This window comes from Corvus hawaiiensis, chromosome 8, assembly GCF_020740725.1.
Source record: "Corvus hawaiiensis isolate bCorHaw1 chromosome 8, bCorHaw1.pri.cur, whole genome shotgun sequence".
NCBI classification, from domain to species: Eukaryota; Metazoa; Chordata; class Aves; order Passeriformes; family Corvidae; genus Corvus; species Corvus hawaiiensis.
In genome coordinates this window covers 5087970-5111332 of record NC_063220.1, presented here as the reverse complement: position 1 = coordinate 5111332, position 23363 = coordinate 5087970, and the positions used below count along the sequence as shown (strand labels likewise).

Here is a 23363-nt window from a genome sequence, read left to right as displayed (position 1 = left end):
TGGTAGAAACAGTCCATCTGAGTGACCAGATCCAGGAAAATATGAGGTTAAATGCACTACAGAGAACTAAGTAATCCTAATGTTAAGCACTGACATTTAAAACATATGCACCACCCCTCCACGAAAAGCACTCATTTGGAAACACTTATTCACAAAATAATATCCAATGAGTGCTACTAGACAAGACAGTGGTTTCCATATAGAAAAATCCAAGGATAAAGGAAAAATAAAATAAATCCTTAAGGTAAATTCCATTCAACAATATCCTACTGACAGTTGTGTATTAATCTTTGTATTTCATAGTCTATTCCTCTAAAAAAATGATCATTTTACTGCTCAATATTACATGAAATACTACATTAGTTTCCTTTTTCCTGATCACTTTTCTTTTTTTCACGTTCCAGATGCCATTATCATTTTGAATTATTGAACTATCATTTTGAACTAATTTGCTGGGTGAGCTCAAGCCTTACTTTAAACCAACCAATCCTTGTTCATCACAAATATTATATCTTATGAAGGATTAGACTCCACAACAACAATAGACATAAATTATTGGGAGTGTATTTTAAATACTAAGCATAAAAAAAAATCGTTGCTTCCTGTTTAAGACACGCATGTTGAGGGGGACCAGATTTGACAGATTGACTGTGACAGCCCTAACAAAAACCTTCAGTGATGACAAACATTTGTACTTGACTTTGAGCAAGTCACAAGAGGAGGGACGGTCTTTTTGTCTGTTTCAATTATAATTTATTTGTTAAAATAAAGGTTCTACAAAATAGATGTACATCCTATTGAAGGCTACTCTTCACCTTTTGGTTCAGTGGCCCTGTCACTTAAAGCCTCTCCTGCAAATCAGCTTGTGAATCCTACAGATTCCTCATCCCCTTGCTCCTCTCAAGCTGGTGCCTCCACACAGGCCATGGATAACACTTGAGCTGCTTTGATGAAAAGAGGAGCTGCCTGCTGGATTTCCCTGGAAAAACCTGAAAACCGAGTACCAGATCCTGGTGAGGCTGAGGATTGCAGGGGATGGGAACTGATAATGTCTGACTTCATCCTGACCCCTCCTATGAATGCAAAAAGAACCGCGTTTTGGCAGGAAAAAAATGCCTGCTTGTGGGGAATGATAAAATCCTGTAGTAGCTCAGGCTAAATAGTGCAGGAGAATCCAAACCAAACCATCTGTTACTCAGCAAGACTCTTCTCCTGCTCAGACAAGATGGCATCAGAGTCATGCAAATGTCTCTCTGTGAACCAGGATTATTTTCCAACCCAGATCCTCAGGGACCCTGAGCCAGCAGCCAAAGAGCTTTGAAAACAGTATCAAGAATTTCCCAATCTATGGCCTCATTTCTCTGGAATTCCATCAAATCCCATCACCCAGCTCTGGATCCCTGCCCCATTCTCACAGCCTACCTGCCATGAGCATCTCCCCTGCTTGCTCTCTCCATCCTCCCACCTCAACCACTTCATCCCTCCCACCCACAGCACAAAGGGAGAACCTTCTGTGACCCACAGATACATAAAGGTTTACTGACAAAACCCCACCAAGTTTAAACACAATGCTCTGAAAGACATATAAACTGAAACAAAGTGAGCTTGGTGGCACAATAAAACAGGGTTGAATGATCCACAAACACACACCCAATAAATAAAACATCTGGATTATTTTTCAATTCTTCACTTGTGACAACAGCTCTGAAATCCAAAACCAGCTTTAAAAGATGCAGAAACTAAAGAGCTGCTGCAACCTCAGCACCAAGGAGATGATCACGAAAAATTAAGGAATATTCAAGAGCAAGTCTTCAGGGACTGCTTGTCTCATCCTGCCTCTGCAAGCTGACCAGTGAAATCATCGGACCAGAAATTCAGATTTCAGGCATTGCTTACAGTAGTTACACTTTCTTCCTTGCAGACACAAAAGCAGAGAGACCTTCAATGAGCAACTGCTGCTAACAAAACAGTACCAGGAACAATTGGGAGAAGTGGGATTTTTGCTTAGGGGTTGAATCAGCATTTGCACTTTCAAATATAAGTAGTTTTTCAAAAAACTTTATTCCCACTTTTAAAAGCAAAATGCCATTGCAGCTAAAAAAAAGGTAAAAAACCTGAAATTCATAAAGCCCAACGTGACAAACATGTTGTAAGACAGTTTTCTTCCTCTGTGAAAAACAATAGCTTTGGAGAAGGTCCATATTGCATCATTTAATGATAAATAGCTAAACTGAGGGCAGTGGTTGGCACTGCTGTCACATGCAATGAAATAACATTCTTCTCCCTGAGGACCTATTTCCAGCTGACACAACTGAGCTCACACCAAACCCTAGGTATTTTTTATGCCATCAACTTATCTCTGAGTCATTAGGCTTTTTATATTCAGGCAGACATCTAATAAATGTCTCCTATCTAAGCAGTTGATATGTATCTCTCTCTCTCTGGCTAAGCATGCAACATCTGAAAAGCCTTCTTTGTCCAGAAATCTCCACAGATTTCTAGCCAGAGAGATGTGTGAATTGAGCTGAGGGCTTCTCATCACTCTTTCTGACACACTCAGAGTGAAAAGTCCCTCTTTGTCCCAGTGATACTCAAGCAAATGAATAAAATCACAAAATTACAAAAAAAAAAACCCCAAAACAAAACGAAGAAAACAACCCAAAGTGGTAAAGAAAGTCAGAAAAAATAAGAATTTAACATTTTTGCTCATAAGACAAACCAAGTATTTTTCAGATTGAAAAAATTCAGGTCCCCCACCCCAGGATTCTGTAAAATACTGAATTCAGAGGAAGACAGCTAAAGCATTCCCCTGGTATTTTTAACCAAGGAAATCCAGAAACCATGAAACAAGGGTCCAGAAAATAGTAATGCTGTTCAAAATCTCCCACTCTGTGTGCCCATGCATCTCATTTCAAACACTTACCCACACTGAAGAACCATTTTTAAGGTACATGTATTACTCTGTATTTTTAAGGTACATGTATTTATATATATACATGTACAATATATTATTTTAAGGTACATGTATTACATGTATTACAGTATTCTGGGCAGGCTGTAAAAACAAATCTGCAGAACTCCTGCACCACTTACTCATGGTGCACATGCACACAAAGCGAACCCTCATATCCCAATCCCCTGGCCAGAGCCTGGATCCAATCCCCCTAGACAGGGTTTTTTTGGCTGCTGAGGTGAACCACAGCCTCAGATGCCAACGCCCTCCCATCCTGCAGGGCTGAAACCTGGGGGTGCAGAGGTCTGACCTCAAGAACTACTGCAAGAAAATCAAAACCTATTAAACTCCAGCTTCTAAAAAACCCCAAGTCTTTCAGGAGAGGACAGTATGTGGGAATGGAGGCTGTTTTGGCAAGTGGTGGCCTGTGATAAAGCCAAAGTCCTGTTACTTGTTCAACTGGTTTGTTGCTCACGGCACTGCCCTCTCCAGAACTGCTCACTGCCAGCCACAAACAATTGTAAAATATATTTCATGTGATGCTGTTGTGTGCATTTTAAATCTGGAACTTGCTTTTGTTCCTTGCTCAAAAGCATCACTACGTTAATCAAGCTGTCCAAGGTCTGATATAGTATCTCCCCTATTTTTACTTTATTACAGTCTTTTTTCTATTTTGGGGTGTTCACTGGGTGCCCGGCTGTGAAACTCCCTCCCCTCGGTCTTCAGAAGTCTTCCTGAAAAATACCTCTCTGCATCTGGTACCTAGTTACTACAATAATAATCACCTTAGAAACATCATAAATACACAATTAAATAGGCTTCTCTTCCAAAGCCCATTAAGTCAGTAACATTTTTTCCATTGACTCCAACAAGCCGTGGGATCAGGCCCCAAAATACTTGAAATACATTTTTTTTCCCCCCATCTACAGCCTGCTAAAGCAGAACATATTTCAGTTTTCACACTTCTCCCCTCCCTAACAGCCCTACCCTGATTTCCTTGAGACACACATCGCTGTGCTATGTTCTCTCTATCCCACCCCTACCGCAATTTGGTATCATTTATTTAATAATTCACTTATTCTTTCCCCTCTCCAAAGCTCTCAGCAGAAGCATGTGCTGGCTTAGTAGTTCGGGTAAAAAAGTTCTTTGAAACTCTTTATCTACTTTCTGTTACCTGTCTGCGCAGGGGGATTCGCTTGGTCAGCTTGTGGACAGCGGGCTGGCTGCTGAAATCCGGCTTCTTGGTGGTGTTCTTCATGCGGCACAGGATCACTGTCAGCACCATGCAGACGATCAGGAACACCCCTATGCAGTAAATTGCTATTTCCAGGTAGTCTGGAGAGGCTGGGTATTCCTTTTCTTTCTCAGGAGCTGGATGGGAAGGTTTTAGGAGGGAACAATCATGCCACAGGGTTAACACACAGAACGGGCATGGTTTGGCACAGCACTTGGAACAAGTAATGCTGAAACATAATCAATTCTTGTGTGATATTCACAACACTGAATGTTTAGGCCATCTTGCAATCTAAGAGTAATTCTTTTTTCCAGATTACTGCTTTGACTTCTCAGTTTGCACTGAGTGTGAGCTTGTGCATCTATGTGTACTTACACAAGCACACGTGTCTGCCTAGGTACACATATACATTGAAATACTGCATGATCAAGGATAATTTTAGGGGGAAGAAAAAACTGTTCAAACTAGGCTCAGGTTCATTTTGTTACTTGAGTCAAACTTTAAAAGCACTGCAATTCTTGTGAACCACACAAAAACACATGTAAAGATAAAACAGTGAATTAGCCAGCCTGAAAGAAAAGTTCCTAAATTTGCAAGTAAGTGTTTGGGCTTGAATCTGCTTGAGACCGCCTGTTTATTCAAAATTTTCTGTAGGATCTCAAAATACAGAGGGAAGGGAGGATGAATCAGTCCCCCATCATTTCTGTAAACTCAGCTTAGGGCTTTCTAAAGTGTTTCAAGGACCTGACTGTCCAGCTGCTTAACCAGCTGTGCTTCATGCTGGGTGCCCAGCTCCCCTGAGGTCCTTTGAGGAGCTCAGTGCTGGATTAAAAAGCATAATTGAAGTGAAAAACTAATTGCTAGCAACACATTAATTAACGAGCCCTCTTCTGTGAGGACTGTGGTCTTTCAAGTAACCTCATCAGTGGTTACTGGTCTGTGAGATTAGATTTTGGAGGGAGTGGCTCTACAGAGCTGTTACCCTGATTGAAACCATTTTGAGGCTATCTTCAAGACAGTTACACGTGCAAACAGTGTCCCTAATCCCTTATCTGGGATTCAACCCCCAGATAAACAGCATTCCACAGCCATCAGCGGTCACTCTGCAAGCAATGCACGTTTCAAGCTGAAATTTTCTGGTGCCTTTCCAGGCTTATAAAAATACTTTGTTTGAGAAAATTGGTTTAAAAAAAAAAAATGCTGTTCAAGCACTTGCAAAATGCAAACACTGCCAGCAGAAGCAAGCTCTACACAAGCACTGCTCTGCCTGCTTGGTGACACCTTGCAGGCTCGGGGTTCAATTCAGAGTGAGATGGAATAAAGCTGCCTTGTTCACTGTATTTTAATAAAAGGTAAGAAATTATCTGCAGACAGTGGGAACGTTTAACTCCCACCCTGTGAACCTCAGCAATATGCACATGCAGGTTTTGTACCTCTTACTTAGGACTAACAATTAATAAATGTTAAGCACAAGATGACCCAGCAAACCTCAGGTGGTTCATGTTTTTTTTCCAAAGGAACTCCTGAGGCAGCTGCCAACACTTATAAATGAGAAAATTTGACTAATGTCAAAACCAACTATGGTTACGTCTTCTAACAGCTGATAACAATTTTCAGGCAATAAAGCACATTGATGTTTGTTTCTTTTAAGGACAGAAACATCATCAACCCCAGAACAGCAAGACATGCTTTGCAGTAAAAGCAAATGACTACTTGTTTCCTTAGAGCATGCAATGTTTAAAGATGCACGGAGCCGATTCCCAAGATATGGAAGGCACTGCTTCTGTACATGATCCTCTGGCATCGAAATTGGAATTTCCATGAGAGATTTGCATGATAGGTAAAAATGAATTGAAGTACACTGAATAGCTCAGGTATTTTAATGAGCCAGTACATAATCGTGGCCAAATTAGCTCCAAACTTCGTAACGAGCTGGATTTCATCCTCTTGAAAAAATTTACAAAGATTTACGGGCTGGTTTTCAGTTGTCTCACTGAAGTGCTAAGGAAATGCAGCTCCTTAGCATTTCTGACAATGTAAAAATATTTCAGTTAAGTTCAATAGCCACACACTCCCCTCCCTTTTGTTGTTGTTGTTGTTAGCTTTTTGGAGTTGCAAACAGATGACAGAACAACTCACTGGCTTGAGACAACTGCTTTTAAAAAACCCAAATCGTTGTAAAAGTCCTTTTTTTGAGACAGAAGCTGTGCTAATTCTGCAGCAATCAACAAGGGGGGGCGGGGAAAGAGGAAAAACCACAGAAAGAGAGCAGTGTATACCTGGCAGAACTGTCAACCATGCAGTGTGAAAGGATATCCCAATAGAATTACCCGCCAAGCATGTATACTCCCCAGCATCCTCAAAAGTTACATTCCGTATATAGAGAACCTCAATTTCTTTGTCCGTGGTGTTAACACCGGCAGCCTAAAAAAAAACAAGAGGGAAGCAAGAGAAAAAGCTAGACACTGAGAGAATTTTTGTGGATAGGGAGATGGAGCCACGGGGCTTTGCACTTGCTAAAGGCAGAGGTGGAGAGATGCAAAGCTCCTTCCCCATCCACAATCCCTCATCCAAAAGGCATTTACCAACAGGTCCCAGCTCACCTCAGAAAGTAATCAACACCCTTCACCAGACCTAAACTCACCACCTAAACATGCATGCAATCAAAAGACATGGAAAAATTCACCCACAAAGCTTTTTTTTTTTCCTTCTTCTTTTTTAACAAGAGAAAGTTGAAAGAAAAACAAAGAGAAAATGAAGTAGGACAGAACGTGGGATCCTTCGTGTGTAGATACCTGTTTGAGAGGAAAGAATTTACCATAAAAGCATACTCTAAAATGATCAAAAAAAGATGTGAATTCTGCTCCAAAAGACAACTTAGTAGCTGTCTTAGGCTGTGTATGATCCTTGCATCACCCACTGCACTACACTTTTGTGTAGTAACTACCACTGTATGTTGTGCAGATTTGCCAAATCTTGTTTTCATCTCAAGTCTGGAAATACTTGGTGGTTTGCTTAGAAGCAAGTATCTCAAGTGGAAAGTATCTCAACTCTTGTGCAAAAATCAGAGTTCTTGTTCAGTTGTGGCTCTCACGGGTGGGAGCAAAAAGACTCCAAATGTTTGAGAACCAGGAGATGGAAATAAAACATAATTTTCTACATCTTAATGACTGGGGGAAAAAAATCTGCAAGTTTCGGGGTTTTTTTCTGGTCATCTTCCAGACTTGCTGTCATGACATTGTGCACCAAACTAAGTATAAGTGATTATCCAAACTCATACAAATGCAGCAAATCTTAGGCCTGGAACTTCCCAGCTGTCCCAAGATGGGCACATCAGGGCATCAGCATCAAGGTCTCAGTGATGGAGGTTTAGAGAAATTAATGTTTGCTGCTTTTGATCTCTGTTCCATTCAAAAATGTTACTTTGAAATACACGATGAGGGAATAAATACCTTTTTATTGGACCATTTTGAGGTACATTTAGTTGTGGACAGGAGCCACAGGGTTGCCAGTCTTTATTGTTACCGCTGAGTAAAAACCAGTTAGTAAGGGGTGAGTAACACCTGGAAAAACCCTCCCACCTGCACAGTCACAGGTGAGGTGGGAAGTTAGAAGTGACTAAACTGACCTGACTTATGCCTCAGTGGGTACTTATGTGAACAGGTCATATATATACACGCCTATGTATATATATAAATACACCCTACGAGGCTGTAATTACATTATTCAGTGAGTACCCTCTGTGTGAACTGCAGAGTATGCAGAATTAACAGCAAAACTGGACACACACACACATATATGCAGACACAAAGACACCAAAGAGAGAATAAAGATCAGCATCAGAAACCAAAGCAGTGCTTCTGGTGCACAGAGAATATTGTGGGAATTTTTCCATGGCTGCTGGTGTAACACCAGCTGCATCACCGAAGGAGGATTACACATATACCACCAAGGCCAGAGAGTATCCTACAAGCTGCCTGCAGTCTCCCAAAGCACCATTTTTTCCAGCTTGCTTTAAAAAACATTGTTACCTTGTACGCTTGGCAGAACAGAGAGCCAGGCAGACTGGTTGGCCTCCCCTATATAATTGGAGACCTTACAAATATATTCTCCAGCGTCCGCCTCTGTCACATTGTACAGTGTCAGCACTTCAGCATTGGAACTATTTATCCCCGAGTGCTAGAACAGACCAATAACACAGGAGAACAATGTCACTGCTGCCCAGAACGGACACCAATCTGTCTATGGTCCCACCACCAACATGTCACCAGAACATTCCACATCAGCCTCTAAACATTGAAGGGTTTGGGGTGGATTTTTTTTTTGTTTTCCTTTTGGTTGTCGTTGTTTGGTTTTCTTACATCCGAAGCATCACACGAGGAGTTAGAAAAGAGCAGCGTGGGGGGAGGAAAAAAAACCACCTAGGCAGGTACTGCATGGGACAAGCAGGGACAGCGCTGGCTGTCCTGACTGCCAGCAGACTGAGTTTTGGCAATGCCACCCAGCTTGGAAAACTTCAGTTTCCCTGGTCAGGCTGGCTCCAAATGCCTGCTGGCAGGAATGACACTACCAATACACTGCTCAAAACCAGACACCTCTGCAGGCTCAGCATCCAGACAATGCAGTCCTCCAGCAAGCTTTTGGCAGTGGATGCCGTGTTACTTTGGAATCAAGAGGCTGAAGAAACATGAAAGAAATGGAGTAGAGATTGTCCCAGGTATGTTTTGGATGCTTTCTACCCATACAAAAATGTCAATGGTGTTCTTTAGAAGGATTTTCAATTTTTTTCTGAATAAGTCATGCCTGAAACATTTGGAAATAAAGGACTTTTTATGGAAGGAAAAAGGAGCAAAACAATATCTATAAGCTGCATAATTAGCATTTAGACAAGCAAATGTTTACCTAACTCATCATTCCATTTGTAGCATATAAACAAAGAAGTTCAGAACTCAAAATCCTTGGATTTACACCAAATAAACGCCACGCTCTAAAGAAGGCATCACCACTGCCGGCATCTGTGAAGCCTCACCTTTAAAACCTGGAGATAAGGCAGCCCATCTGGCCCGTATTTACTGCCATTCTTCTCCACGTGCTTTATCCACTGGATGTGAGGCTGGGCATCGCTGTAGACTTTGCAGACAAACTCGACGTCCCCTCCGACCACAGCAGAGGCGTTTGCAGGGAGCCCGGCCTGGAGGATGGGCCGGTGCGGGGAGCGCTCTGCTCCGGCAGGGAATGGCAGAGAAGGAGCAAGAGAGAGAGAGAGAGAGAGAGAAATAAAGATGCATAAATAAGCAGGGCTGCCAAGAAAACTGTAAGTGAACCCCAGCCAAAAAGCCCTGTAAGCCTGTTGGCTGACTCCTCCGAAATAACACTGCAGCCAAAACGTGTAATAAAACCTGCAGTTCAAAGGAGATGGCTTGAGCACTACACTTGTAATTTAAAGAATAGACATTTCAGGGGAGGGCAGGAACCCTGCTTAAACACTTTACTCATTTTCCATAGTTTAACTCAGCCCTAATTAGGTAAAATATCTCCTTTTGGGTTTTTTTAAGCTACCATAATAAAGTTACCTCTGAGTTCTAAAATATCTCGATTCAACTAAACCTCCACATTAAGAAGAAATAATTGATTAATTAATGAAGAAATCATTAATTATTGATTAATTTTAAAAACGTGTTACAAGAAACCAAAGGGAGTTTCTCCAAAGTAGCAGCAGAAGCCTCAGCACTGGAACTCCACATGCAGGATGCACAAACCAGGCAGCTCAACTTCCTAAAATGCCCTAATCAGTGCCACCATCCACCATTGCTCCCTGCTTCACCCAGACACAGCAGCAGAAACACAGATCATTTTTACTCTCACCAAGACACAGGGAAATACAGAGTTCTCTGGAAAACTGAAGTGTATTTAATGTGAGCCAATTCAGCTTCTAATCTCTGCCCTTGCATAAGCATTTATCACACACTTTCAGTCAACCTCTCATGGGGAGCAGCTGAGGGAATTGGGGTTGTTTAGCCTGGAGAAAAAGAGGTTCAGGAGGGACTTTCTCACTCTCTATAACTCCCTGACAGGAGGTTTTAGCCTGGTGGGAGCCATGCTCTTCTCCCAGGTGACAAGTGACAGGACGATAGGAAATGGCCTCAGGTTGTGCCAGGGGAGATTTAGATATTGGGGCAAATTCCCTCAGCAAAAGGGTTGTCGAGCTTTGGAACAGGCTGCCCAGGGAGGGCATCTAAAAGTCGTGTGGGTAGATGTGACACTTGGGGACATGGTTTAGTGGCGGCCTTGGCAGTGCTGGGGGAATGGTTGGACTCAAGGATTTTAGGGGGGCTTTCCCAACCTAAACAATTCTTCGAATCAGAAGCTCACTGCCCATCCCCAGCCTCAGCTCCCCATTCTCCCCTGCTCCAGAAATTCTTTCAAAGATAAGTAAAAAATAGCAGACCTAAATATTTATTTTTAGAGGCTATATACTGTAAAAGCTCTGACATTACGAGCCAAATCAGCTGAATTTCAAACCAAGCGTTCCTTCTTAAACATACTGGTCTCCAATAAATTGTTTCACAAGCAAACATTGTGAGTATAATAGCAAATAATGATGCCATTGAACAATGGGATCTTTTATACAGTCCAATATATTTGGCATGCAGCAAACATCTACTGGGAATTTATTCACTGAGGCTATGCTGGCAGCATACTACAAAGCAGCAGTCTTATTTTACTTGTGGCAAAAGTGCATTTGCATTGCAGTTACTAAATTATTCCATGGCTATGTGTGTCATTTTCGAAGATCTAGGAACAGTTTCATATTTTTTAATTTGTAAATTGCAGTAGAACATATAAATTACTATTTTACAGTTCTGGAGAGAACTTTTAGTTTCTCACCTTATACTAAATAAGCTCTAATTCCATCTCCCTCATTCCTTCATTTGGGTACAAAAACAGCAAGCAAAAATCTCTCTTTAATAGAAACCTTACACCATCTTCCAAAACTTATTACAGCTGCCTTCGGTATAAAATGAAACCTTAGAGAATGTTATTTAAAATGTTTTTTAGAAGTCAGTAGGCCTCATGTTTCATTTCTCCACATCAGGGTTTGATTTCCTTTGTGACCTTATTCTCTGCCCTTTAACAAACCAGAGAATGAGGCCTGAAACATCTTGGAAAAGTTCCTACTATGCCAGCATCCACACACGAAATGTGTTTAGTTTATCCCGATAGCCATCAATGATTTAATCATTTATTGATGACTGTCAAGCATTTCCTCTACTAAAAAAGGGGAGGCAAAGCAAAGGAGTAGAAGGAGAATTCTCACACTTTTGGTCCCCAAATTCATTTGAAAAAAAAATTAAAGTGTGTGCATATGGATGGGTATATATGCACAGACATTTGTGAAAGTTCTTCTCTAGAGGCAAATGTGTTAAAAATAAACTTTGGTTGCCCTCCCTCACATGGATTAGTGTTCACCAACTCCTCCACTTCAGCAGAGGGGAGTATTCCTGTGCCCACACAGGCAAACAGCACAGGAGAACAAAACCATCACCATGCAAATCCAGCAGGGCTTCATGGCAAACCTGGGGTCCAAAGACCACAAAAAATACACTCAGGATTGGGGAAAATAACTACAAAGAAACTGCCACTAATTACCAATAACCAAGTTTAATTTTGTACAGCACCTTTTCTTGGAAATACTCATTTCAGGACGTTATCCGAAAACACCCTGAAGTTATCCTACTTCTCTGCAAACCCACACACATTTAAGGACTCTGTTAAGCACAGGTACTGTCAAAGTCATATTCATAAATCTCACATCACTATTCAGCATTTAAAATACAAGCTGTACATTTGTAAGCAGATATCATCACTCAAACAACTAGCTGCACTAATATTAGATGGAAACAGCGTGTTCCTTTTTACTGAACACCAGCAAAGGAGTCAAAGTTGCCTTTAAAAAAATCTTAAAGGCTGGTGAAAGTGATTTTATCATTACCTAATAATTATAATCAGGATCATCACTAAAATACAGTGACCATATACATCTCTAGTTATTTAACTCAAACAATATTTTCATACGAAACAAGCTGGCAACAAATCTCATAGCTCTGTAGCCTGATTTCACTATTCCTCTTGTTCATTAATATTGAAGAATCACCTTGCGAAAGAAATCTTTGCTTCCTGAACACTGAAATTTCAGTGTTACAATCTCACTGCTGACACAATTTATTATAAAATCAAGTCAAAAACATATGCTATAATACAGAAAATCACCCCCAACATGCTTCATGCCAGATCCCACCGTAAGAGACAGACACCAGCTTGCAGTTTAGATACCAAAACCAACATCCTCCCCATTTGAGGAATTAATTATCTACAAAAATGATTGCTCACATGAGGAATATCATATTCAAGGCCACAAGCACCTAAATTTTACACCACCATAAAAGTGGCCAGGGCTGGAGCACTTCTGCTCACTTATCTGTAGACAAACAGACTCGCTATCTGAGGGGATGACTGACAAAGAGACCTTGCCCAAAAGGCTTAGAAGAAACTGTCCTTCAGCCTGTTAATGTTAAAACTTCAGAATACCTCCCTCCAAGAGATAAAACTACAAAGAACCCAGGAAGGCTGGAAAATTCCAAATTCCAAAAAAGCCTGGCACAACGGAAGGAGCTGCCCAGGAAGTTCCAAGCACTGCAGGACACCTAGAGATGGTGGGAGCCTGTCCTGCCACTGGAAATGACTACTGGAGCCTACACACTTCACAGGGAATCCTGAGAATTGGCTCTTTAAGGAATCTAAGCCCCTGAACAGAGGATTCTTACAAAAGGGCCTCATGTCTTCCCCATCCTTGGATTTATTTCCAATTTTTTTTGCTGGCCAGGGGAAATGAGAGAGGAGAGAAAGAGGAAAGTGATGCAGCCGTTCCAGGTGAAGATGCTGGGGTGTGGAGGTGGGTGGTAAGGGCCAAACCCCAACCTTCATGGCCAAGGGAGACCAGAAGACACAACCCCATCACTGCAGCCCCCGAGCAGGATGGAACAGCCGCCGGAAGGGAGGCTGCTCGCCAAGCACGCCGGCAGAGGGAAGATGGAGGGCAGGAATTGCTGCTGTCAGAGGCCAGGAGAGAGGCCCTGTGGCTGAGAGAGTGGCACTGCTGCCACCAGAGAGCGTTGGCAGGGACAGCAGACAATAACCCCGGAAGGGGGGAGCTCCAGGACCCTGGCCAGGCCAAGTCTCCTTAGCAACCTGGCTGTGCCAGGGGCTGAGAAGAGCTCTGTGAATTGTCTCTCCAAGCCTCCTTGTCACCCTAGCACAGACAGTTCAGGACCTTTCACGGGAGCTAAAAGCCAGAACCAAAGCCCATTGAAGTCAGAGGGAAAACTCACATGGAATTCAATGGGCTTTGCATAAGGCATCCGATTCATTGAAAAAAAAAGAAAATGAAAACTACTCTTATTTTCTCCTTTTGAATGTGCTTGTTTCCTCTTCTTGCAAATGTGTGATTCAAGTGTGGGCTAGAAAAATAAAAGCTTAATAGCAAATGCAAGACCAAGCATGAGTTCTGGGGACAACGGAGAGAACCTCAATTAAGAGGGGAAGAGAGGGAGAAAAAAATTACCTAATTCTTTCCCATAATTTTTAACTGGACACATTTATCAGAGCCTATAACAGCAGTTTTGAAATGTTACTGCCTTCTAAGAACTCATCTTGACGGCTGCCACTGAGAAGCTGCAGAGGGATCCCTCAAATGATGCCTCGGAGCACCAAGTCTGGATCCATAGCCCCTAGTACAAGTTCTGTGTATTCAGTCATCACTGAATGAGAAATGAAGCTGTCACTGTATTGACTGGAAACACAGACCTGCCATACTCTCTTCTTCCCTTGCCCTGCTCAGCACAGCACCCTCAGCTCTAGTTGCTTATTTTGCCTGACTCCAAGCTTGAGAAATATTCAGCAGCAGCCTGGACGCTGTTTGGAGGAAACACTATCCACTCCCAACCACCTTCCTTCAGATCCTGCAACATCTGTTGCTTTGGAAGATGCTAATTATGCTGTAAATTATGGTTCTCAAAAGCATCCTACAGCATTTTAGGCCAGACTGTAATCACAGCCTCTTGCATTACCTTTGGCTTCACATTGTAAACTTGCAATCTGACTTGCAAGCCTTAAAAAAATTAACCACAGCCTTTTTATCACAGTCTTGGACTGAAACATTCCTCCCCTGTGTTTCACCTTCACCCATGAGCAGCACTTTCCCACCATTTCCACTGAGCAATCTACCTGACCCAGGAGATCTCAGAAGGCTGCCGGGCTCTGGGAGCAGCACTGCTGATGGAGGAGCATGCGTCTCTCCCCATCACAAGAGATCCCACATACACTAATTGCAAACCAGTTTATAAGCACTCAGAGGCTGGATTAATTATTGCTCTCTGAATTAGAGAGCCTTTCTGAGGCTAGTTCCAGGAACAACTCCAGCATGAGGAATTGCAACTCAGGTTGCTCTATAAATCCAGCATTACCCAAGTTCATACAAAGGACCCCACTTGCAGCTACACTTGCACTCCACACCCCTACGTGGAGTGGCGTAGGAGGGGTCCAACCAAACAGATGCCAGTCCCCACAGGAATTTCCTCCTTCAAGGTAGCTCTCTGCCCATGGGCCAAGCCCAACCTTTGCTTCCTCTACCCAGCACAAAGCCATTGCTTAGGGGAAGCTGTGCTCTCTGAAATCCTGGAAGCAGAGCACTCCACTGCTTGCTCCATGGCATGGAGGAGGAAGGTTGAGTGCTAGCTGCTCTTCAGAAGGTCAGAAAGAACCAAGCAGGTGTAGGCAGAACACCTCTGCTAATTAATGTCATGTGCCAGACGTCCGTGAGCCAGGAGCTGAGCAGCCTCCAGCAGCTGCACGTCAGTTTGGGTTTCTCTCTGCACAAGGTGAAGCTCTGCGTGTTGTTTATGGCCAATTCAGAAGTGCTGCTGAACTGTCATGTTCTATTTCAATAGACATACATACAAACCCCTCCAAAGCATCGCTTCCTGGGGAATTTATACACGCCAAGGTAGAGCCCACAACAAGTTAGGGACGATGTTCTCTTCCTAAACTCTGCAAAATCACAAGATGCTTTAAGGCTGGAAGGATTAATATCACTGTCATAAAACAGTAAGAGATAAACACCATCCCTGGCAAGAACACTTGACAAAGAACAGAAGCCTGTCAGGCAGACTTGAAGAATAGCTTATGGATCAGCCCAGCGTTACCAGTACTGTTGACACCAAACCTTACAAATTTTGTCATCTTTTAATCAGTAGGCATTAGCCAACCAATGTTCATGCTACTCCATGTTCCAGTACAGCAGGAACCTCCACGTACAGCATTTCCTACTGGCCCAGCACTACCTGAAGAAGTCATTTTGGTGGCCAAGAGCTCCAAAGGGCATTGCTGCAGCTGGAGCTCCAGTGAACCTGCCACAGGGACCCCGGGCCAACCTCCATCACCACTTTCTAAGCTCCCTTTGTCCTTTAATTTAGAAGCCTTTTATACAAGCTTGAAGCACTTCTTGCTGCTGCTGTGTCTGTCACTTCACCATTGCCAACAACTGGGCCCCAGCACCCAGCTCTGCTCTGGTTCGTGGGCAGTACCAGCAGTCAGCACCAAGTGAGACAGCAGGGAACCAGACTCCACATATCCCTGCTGTCACTGAATACATTTGCAGGAAATTAAACATTTGAACACTATTAAAGAATTTTAATCCCAAAGATTAAACTTTAGTCATGTATATCAAAAGCAGACCCATTTGCTATACATAGGAAAGCCTCGACCACCCCATCCAACCTCCTTGTGACACTCAAGTCCTCCTGCTCAGCAAGGCCAGCCAAGGAAAAGGCAGTGCCTTTTTAAAATCTTTACAGAAGTTAAGCAGGTGTATTCAAACTCTTTGTCCTTGGCTTCACCACCTTCATCTCTAATTTTAAGTAATGGCACTGTTTCCCAAGCAGGCAAAGCTCCCACTGACGTTATCCCATCTGTCTCCTTGGATAGCTCTACAGCAGAGCTTCAGCTTGCTGTCCTATCTGCATTTTAGCTAAAAATCCATCTTTGCACACCTGTACAGCAGAAGTGCACCTGCACACCTCTTCCTCACACAGGGAAAAGACAGAAAGCAAGACTGACCTATTTGGCTTGATACAAAGCCCACTGATATCAGTGAAAACAGTAACCCCCCCCCCACAAAAAAAAAAAAAAAAAAAATCAGAATCTGAACTAGTTAAAAGCTGTCCTTTCAAATCATACATATATCTGAGGGTTAAAAGGAACAGGAACATCCAGCAAGCCTGGGGCTAAGGCAGGAAACATGAATGCTCTTGTTTTAAAACATGAAATTATCAACAGGGTTTTAAGACCAGTTTGTGCTTAAGAGCAAAGCCCTATTGTCAGGCTGACAGCGTGGGTTTCATCAGCCCCAAGGAGCAGAAAAAGTCGTAGCAGCAAGAGCTGTACAACACTAATCTTGGAGCTCCCTTGCAGTATCCCTCATACAGTGCATGCATAAGCAAATGCTGCATACATGTCTGAACAAAGGGTGGAGGGGCCTTATTTTAGTGTGAAAAAATGGTGGGAAACAGAACAATGAGAAGCTACAATTTTCATTGATATTCCTTTCAGAATACCCTAAAAGAAAAAGGCTACAAGAGAATATGAAAAACAGCTTGTGACTTCTCACAGACAAGTGGTAAAATTTTATTGTTCTGGCTGTTTCCAGAGACTGCATGAATTTTTACACCCAGAGATATCATCCTTTGTACCACGCACAGCTCCCGGCACTCAGCTGCTGTGTAATAACCAGAGACAATGCTGGGTCCAGCATCCACTGGAATGGGCTCTCCAGTAGGCTCTGCCAAAGGTTTACTGCATGCCTGGCAAACAGCATCCCTCCCACAGGGATGATGTCCTCTCCCAGCTGCAGTGGCTTTAACTCACCAGTGCACCCAGTGATGCCATAAAGCACACAGGGGGAGTTATTATTTCTGTTGTTATTGTGACGTACTTCTCATCCGCCAAATTTCCTTTCCTGAAAACAGCTCTGCCTTTAAAGTAAAATGGAAAAGATTATGTAAAGCTTTTAAAGCACTCCTTACATTTCTACACTTCTCCCCCCCTTTTCTTACACAGCACACTTGCTCCGTTGAGCGATGCAGGTGTGAAATTATTGGAAGCACTGTGGAATTCACCTTCCCCAGCTCCCTGCCAGGCACAGCCAACCAGCAGCTGACTGACCATACCTACTGTGCAGGTCTCAGGGCAGAAAAGAAGCTCCAGAGCCCAGAATTTCAGTGCTGGACAGTCCTGGCTCAGCCTCTTGACACGTCTGGGTCAGCCCTTTGGGCCTCCCTTCCCTGGTGATGAAGTTTGGAGACATCCCTCCATCAACACCACATTGCCTTCTGCAACACAGAATCCACTGTTCTGAACGTTGGACCAGATGCTGAAGAAGACTGCTCATGGGAAGACCCTGATTATACACATTTGTCATACTTCCAGTAATTTGGGTAAATCCAAGTAAAGCTCACAAGATGCAACAGCGTTCACAGGCTGGCCACGCTTGGACACAAACTTGTGTCCAACTACACAGCTGATCTGTTAACTTTCTACAGACCTTGTCCTGGTTCTGGCTTGCGTAGGTAATTTTCTTCCTAGCACTGGTCCAGTACCCTGTCTGGATTTAGGATGAGAATAATGTTGAGATCACTGATGGTTTGGCTGTTGCTGAGCAGCTCTCACACTCACTCACTTGGCAGCTCTTCGTGCTGCCCTGCCAGGGGGGATGTGGGGGGCACAAGGAGCTTGGGGGGGACACAGCCAGGACAGCTGACCCCAGCTGACCAAAGAGATATTCCAGACCAGATGCTCAGGGTATAAACTGGGGACAAAGCTGGCCAGGAGCTGCTGCTCGGGATCTGGCTGAGCATTGGCCAGCTGGTGGTGGCAACCGTTTCTCATTTGCATCACTTGACTTTCTTCAGTTTTATTTCTCTCTCTTTTTCTTATTTTCTTTTTCATTATTATCATTATATTTAAATTATTAAACTGTTCTTATCTCAACCCACGAGTTCTCAGTTCTGCCCTTCTGATTCCCTCCTCCATCCCATGGCGAGGTGTAAGCAAGGGTTGTGTGGGGCTTAGCTGCCTGTTGGGGATAATCCACAATGTTCCTGCACCCCCATTTTCCTGCCTTTCAGCATAAATGGACAGCTTCCCAGGAAGCAGAGACAGGAGCACCACCAACAGCCTCTGGCTGAGCAGCAGGTGCCAGAGCTGCTTTCTGAGAAAATGTCACTGAAAAGCAGTTGGGGCAATAAAACCCATTTGTTGGAATATTCACTCAAATATAGACATAGGTATGTTCACAAACACCCAAGGTGCACAAATATCAAAGGAAACCAACTGCTGCAATGAAATTATGTTGTTGCTCAGCAATGCATAATCCAACTGAGCAGCAGAAACAGTGCTGCAGGTGTAAACACTAATCAGTGCATGGAGATTCACTTGTAAATGCAGAATACACAAAACAACTGATGCTTTGATCACCTTATTTGTGGTGGTGATTAAAAATCTCGGTAAGTATATACAATTTTAGACTTTCATAAGCATTTGTAAAAATGATAAATGACTTTATTCGAACTAATACACTGCCATGTTAAGTTCTTCCCTTAGCTAAAGTTCTGACAGTATCAAGGTTTTAGTTTCAGGGAAAGCCAAAAATTTCAACATATTCATGCCACCTTTCCAAGAGCGATCTGAAAAAAATAAACTCAGTATCTTAATTTTACAGAACAGTTCAATATTGAAAAGTGTTGACCAAACTCTGGTTTTTAATGTGCTTTTTTATATTTAAATGGAACAGCAGCTGTGGAAGCTGCACCACGGGAACGGTAGCAATCCAAGGATGACATAATGGCCTAAAATCCTGAAAAGCTGTAAATCACAGCCACCTCTGGATGTCAGGTCACACAGTGGTTTATAGAGCAGGGAGAGGAGAGGAGAGGAGACCAACACCAAGGTTCTAAGTGCAACCTGTTTTTTTATTAGACACAGAATTTTACATTTCACTGATTTGTCCTTGCTTTGGTACTGCCAGATTCCTCACCCTCTTACCTTTCTCACCCTGATAGGATCCCTTAATGTTTCTTTCTCTCCTAGACTGTAAACCTTGTGTTCGTCTTTAATATGGTCCATTCATCCAATCTGCATCACAGTTCATTTAGAACTTTTCTATATTTATAATAATTTTTTTAGGCTTTTTTTTAAAGTGTTTAAGAAAACATAGCTTTACCAATTTACCTGTGATCACACTGCCATTTTTTCACCAATAAAGCTGTTAGAAAAGCCTGGATCAGGTCAGAAAGCCCCTCTTATTAGGCACAGACATGGCTTATGACACGTGCCAATTGCACATTAACAAGGCAACAGTCTTGTGTTTGCAACTTCAGACAGCTCCTGCAAATTCCTACTTGCACTTCCATGAGTAGGATACTGCACAAATTAGAAGGCATAATTAAGAATTATAATAACAGAGCTGAAACAATATCCTGTTCATCACTCATCAAAAGAAAGAGAAATACCTGCCTTGGGGCTGTAATAAGATAGAAAGTGGGACAGGGAGACCAGTCCTCCCCAGCAGACTCTGCAGGAAGCATTCCAAACATGACAAATTCACTGTTCACCCAGCAGATGAAGTAATGACACTAGTATTTGTCCATAAAATGTAATTTAGCCAGACTACTCCAATGAAATCAGAAGCTTTAATGCTATAAAACTACAGGGTTGGAATATTTTTACCTTATTAAGGAAAGGGGGGGAAAACCCATAAGCTTTCATTTTTCCTGAGCTGAACCATCACAGTGTGGGCTTTGTTTTCAGGAGCAAACCACACAGCCCCCAGCGCTAAACAATTTGTGTAATTCCTCCTGCGATGCACACACCTTGCCAAAAGCCTGGTGCCAGGTGTAAAGTCCACACTCTGGGCTTATCAGCACATTAAATAAAAGCATCTTCCCTCTCAGCCTAACCAGATACCTGAGGGCAGGCATCAGCCTGGATTCCTTTCTGGCCCTGCCTCGTCATGCCCCACGCCGCGAGCACCAGGGTGAAGACATCAAGCCAAAGCTTGTCCATGTAAAGAGCCAGTCAATAACTACAAGAACATCTGCCAGAAATGCAAGTTTAGGCTTGGTTGTAATACCTGCCCTTAACTCCTGCCAGACACTAATGATGCAACACCCAAGGCATGTTATTGAGTTGGTGTCAGTTCCTTTTTCGTATGTAACCTGAATCCTAAAAACAATTCTTTGGAAATCAAAGAAAGAACTATTCTTAAGTCAAACTAATTCTGAACTTTATTCCAACAAGCCTCAGCAAAAAGCAAAACAACAGTACATGTGTTTTTATTAATTTGAGAATGACAAAATGGAAACATGTCCTTAAAAAAAAAAAAAAAATGTGCTCATGCCATGTTCACAGCTAGAGACTGCAAGAGCACATGAAAGTCCAAAAATAAAACTTGACTAGAAACAAAGGCAGAAGTTTTTCCTTCTGTCTAAATGAAGGGAAACATAAACAGTGAAGTACCAACAGCAAAATGTCGATTCCATTTTAATAAGATTTTTAACAACACACTATAAAAAAACAAGAATAAAATTCATCCTATAGCCCTCTAAAACCACCAAGAGTTCAGAATAAAAATGTTTTTCTGCACAGCCATCAGTAAAATCACTCATACATGAGATTTCTGAGGCACAGGCTTTAAACTGAGAGTCATTTAAAATGCTTTCTGGATGAGAAGTTACTCTCACACTGGTTTTATATGAAAATGCGAGTTACTGTTAAGGGACGGCGGCATGGTGTTCTGCCACCCCTAGAGCTCACTCCTCAGCAAGGAGAGCCAAAGGCATGGCTATTAAGAAAATTAGGAACTGCTCAAAGTACTGCTAACCTGGCTGCAAAAGTGCTTCTTTTGAAAAAGAATATATTTGTGACATGTTCGTTTTTATAGTAAACAGCACGGTCAAATTACACATTCTTTGTAGAGGTGTTGTGCTTTAGCAGCTGCTTATACATCCCAGTAAATGAGGTAACATGGCAAACTTCACCTTAAACCAAACCATCCTTTGTCTCCCCGGATGACAACATTAAATAGGGCAGAAATGGCTACCTGGACCAGGACTGCTCAAAGAGTAACCTTTTTTTCTTCTGTTGTTAAAACCCAAATTCAATTAGTTCCTCCACGCTCAAACAGAGCTGCCGCTGCTGAAATTGTACTCCAGCAATAATTGCAATCCAAGAGTGATCTAATTATATACAAGTCTCAGTGGCTGCATTCCCACGTTGCTTCCTACAACCCGGATTCACTACAATACAACTCATAAGTGAAAACCACATCGTTTTCATTCCTTCTCCCTCAAGACTGCACAACTTTATATACGTTTAATGAGAATGGAGTTAGTCTATTAGTAAGCTCACCATAAAAACCCAAGTTTCTACCTACTGTTAAATACAAAGGAGGAGAAAAGGCACTTCAGCTGCATGTAAAAAACCAGCTGATGGGCTGAACTATACAAGGGAGAGAACATTCTTTTAATTAAGGTACTGGATTAGGATTCAAAGACCAGCTTTGCTTCTTGGCTCTGTCACCAGCTTCCTGTGTGACCCAGGGCAAGAAATTTCATCACTCCACAGCTCAGGTTTTCATCTCTAAAATGGACAGTGACATTTCCCTCTCCTGGCCTTGCTGTATTTCTCGTGTAAGCAATTACTGTGTGCTGGCAGGTTGCCCTGGACAATAAGTATCCAATATTAATTGAAGCCTCTGGGTACTACTCTAATAAAAAGCTGAAATCGACTTGTCTCCCTTTCTCAGCATCCTGGTGGAGTTTTGTACCACCACCATTTGCCACTACTGCAACCTAACACTTCTGAGTCCCTGAGCAAAGCCCTGCTTGAATCCCTGCTTGGAAATGGAGGAGGAAGGAAAAGGCCATTGACCAGGGTATCCCAAACATTTAAAGAATAGCTTTGTCCAGCACAGAACATCCTGGCCAACTTGAATGGGCCATTCCTTGCTAACAGAGTCACTGTGCACAAGTATCCTGCGCAACAGAGACGCTGCCAATGACTTGCTGCCTTTTTCCTTCCGTATTTTCTACTCCCACTGTAAAAAAAAAAAAAAAAAAAATCAGTGCAAGGCTTTTGCCAGGTCTGTAAATTTGAACAAGACCATCTGAGCTGACTCTTAAGAGTTCTTGCAAGTAATTACAAGGTAAAAATGAGAATACTTCACACCTACATTCTGACAAAACTTCTCAGCCCTGCTGGCTCCAGGCTTTTAATTGTCAAAAGAGTTCAAGGTTTGGAAAGTTATTGGCATATTCCTAACTAGCATTGTGTCACTATTTGGCACGATTTTTGCTGGGATACCTCCCAACTCTGTGACATAATCAGAGGGTTCTCTACATTACAACATATAGTCAGATGCTCATGTTAGTGTAATATGTTACCATGTTTAATACCATTTGCTATTACTTACACTTAATCAGCTCTGGAACCAGTTAAACCATATAGGAAAAGTAATTTCAGAGGCTTTCAACTGACAGTTTTCTACACAGAACTTGACCTAAAATTACGACCTGAAGTTTGTAAGATGCGGTCTACATACGCAGTTGCCTCTAAACAAACATTCATAACTCTCCACAACCCTGTGGGAACTGGAAATTCATATGAAAACAGAAAAAAGGGCATAAAGTTAACTCTGTAGAACTGTCTCAACTAGAAAAACTGTCAGAGTTTCCCCTTCTGGCCAGCCTTAATTTACTGCTTCAGCAATTTTATGCTCCACAATTACTGCAAGCCTCCAGCCACATAGGAATGGCTGAGCACTCCAAGATCAACCCCACTTTAGGCTGAAATCCCAGTCTCTTGAGAGATTCACACTAAATTCAACCCAGGGTGCACATTCCCATGCACAGGTTTTCAAACAGACTCACAATTATAACCTTGAACCCATCAAATGAAATGAAGAAAAAGAGTGGTTAAATTAGTAAGTATGCAGGACTCCAGAATGCAGGTTGTGACTTGCAGAAGTAATTTTTGGACTTCTGGTTTCATTTTTTACAAGACACA

General features: G+C 42.5%; 1 protein-coding gene across 14 annotated transcripts in view; it reads right to left on the bottom strand.

Annotated features, from left to right (window-relative positions):
• Nucleotides 1–23363, bottom strand: part of FGFR2 (fibroblast growth factor receptor 2) — an 81055-nt gene that overhangs the window by 20544 nt on the left and 37148 nt on the right. For 8 of the 14 annotated variants that reach the window (XM_048310433.1, XM_048310434.1, XM_048310432.1 and 5 more), the window contains 3 exons: nucleotides 9217–9407; nucleotides 8219–8366; nucleotides 4122–4324 (listed from right to left, as the gene is read on the bottom strand). In XM_048310433.1, the coding sequence (XP_048166390.1) occupies nucleotides 4122–4324; nucleotides 8219–8366; nucleotides 9217–9407 (542 nt within the window). Of the gene's footprint in view, nucleotides 1–4121; nucleotides 4325–6466; nucleotides 6612–8218; nucleotides 8367–9216; nucleotides 9408–23363 lie in introns of all 14 variants that reach the window. The other 6 variants (XM_048310437.1, XM_048310427.1, XM_048310439.1 and 3 more) reach the window with 3 other exon arrangements.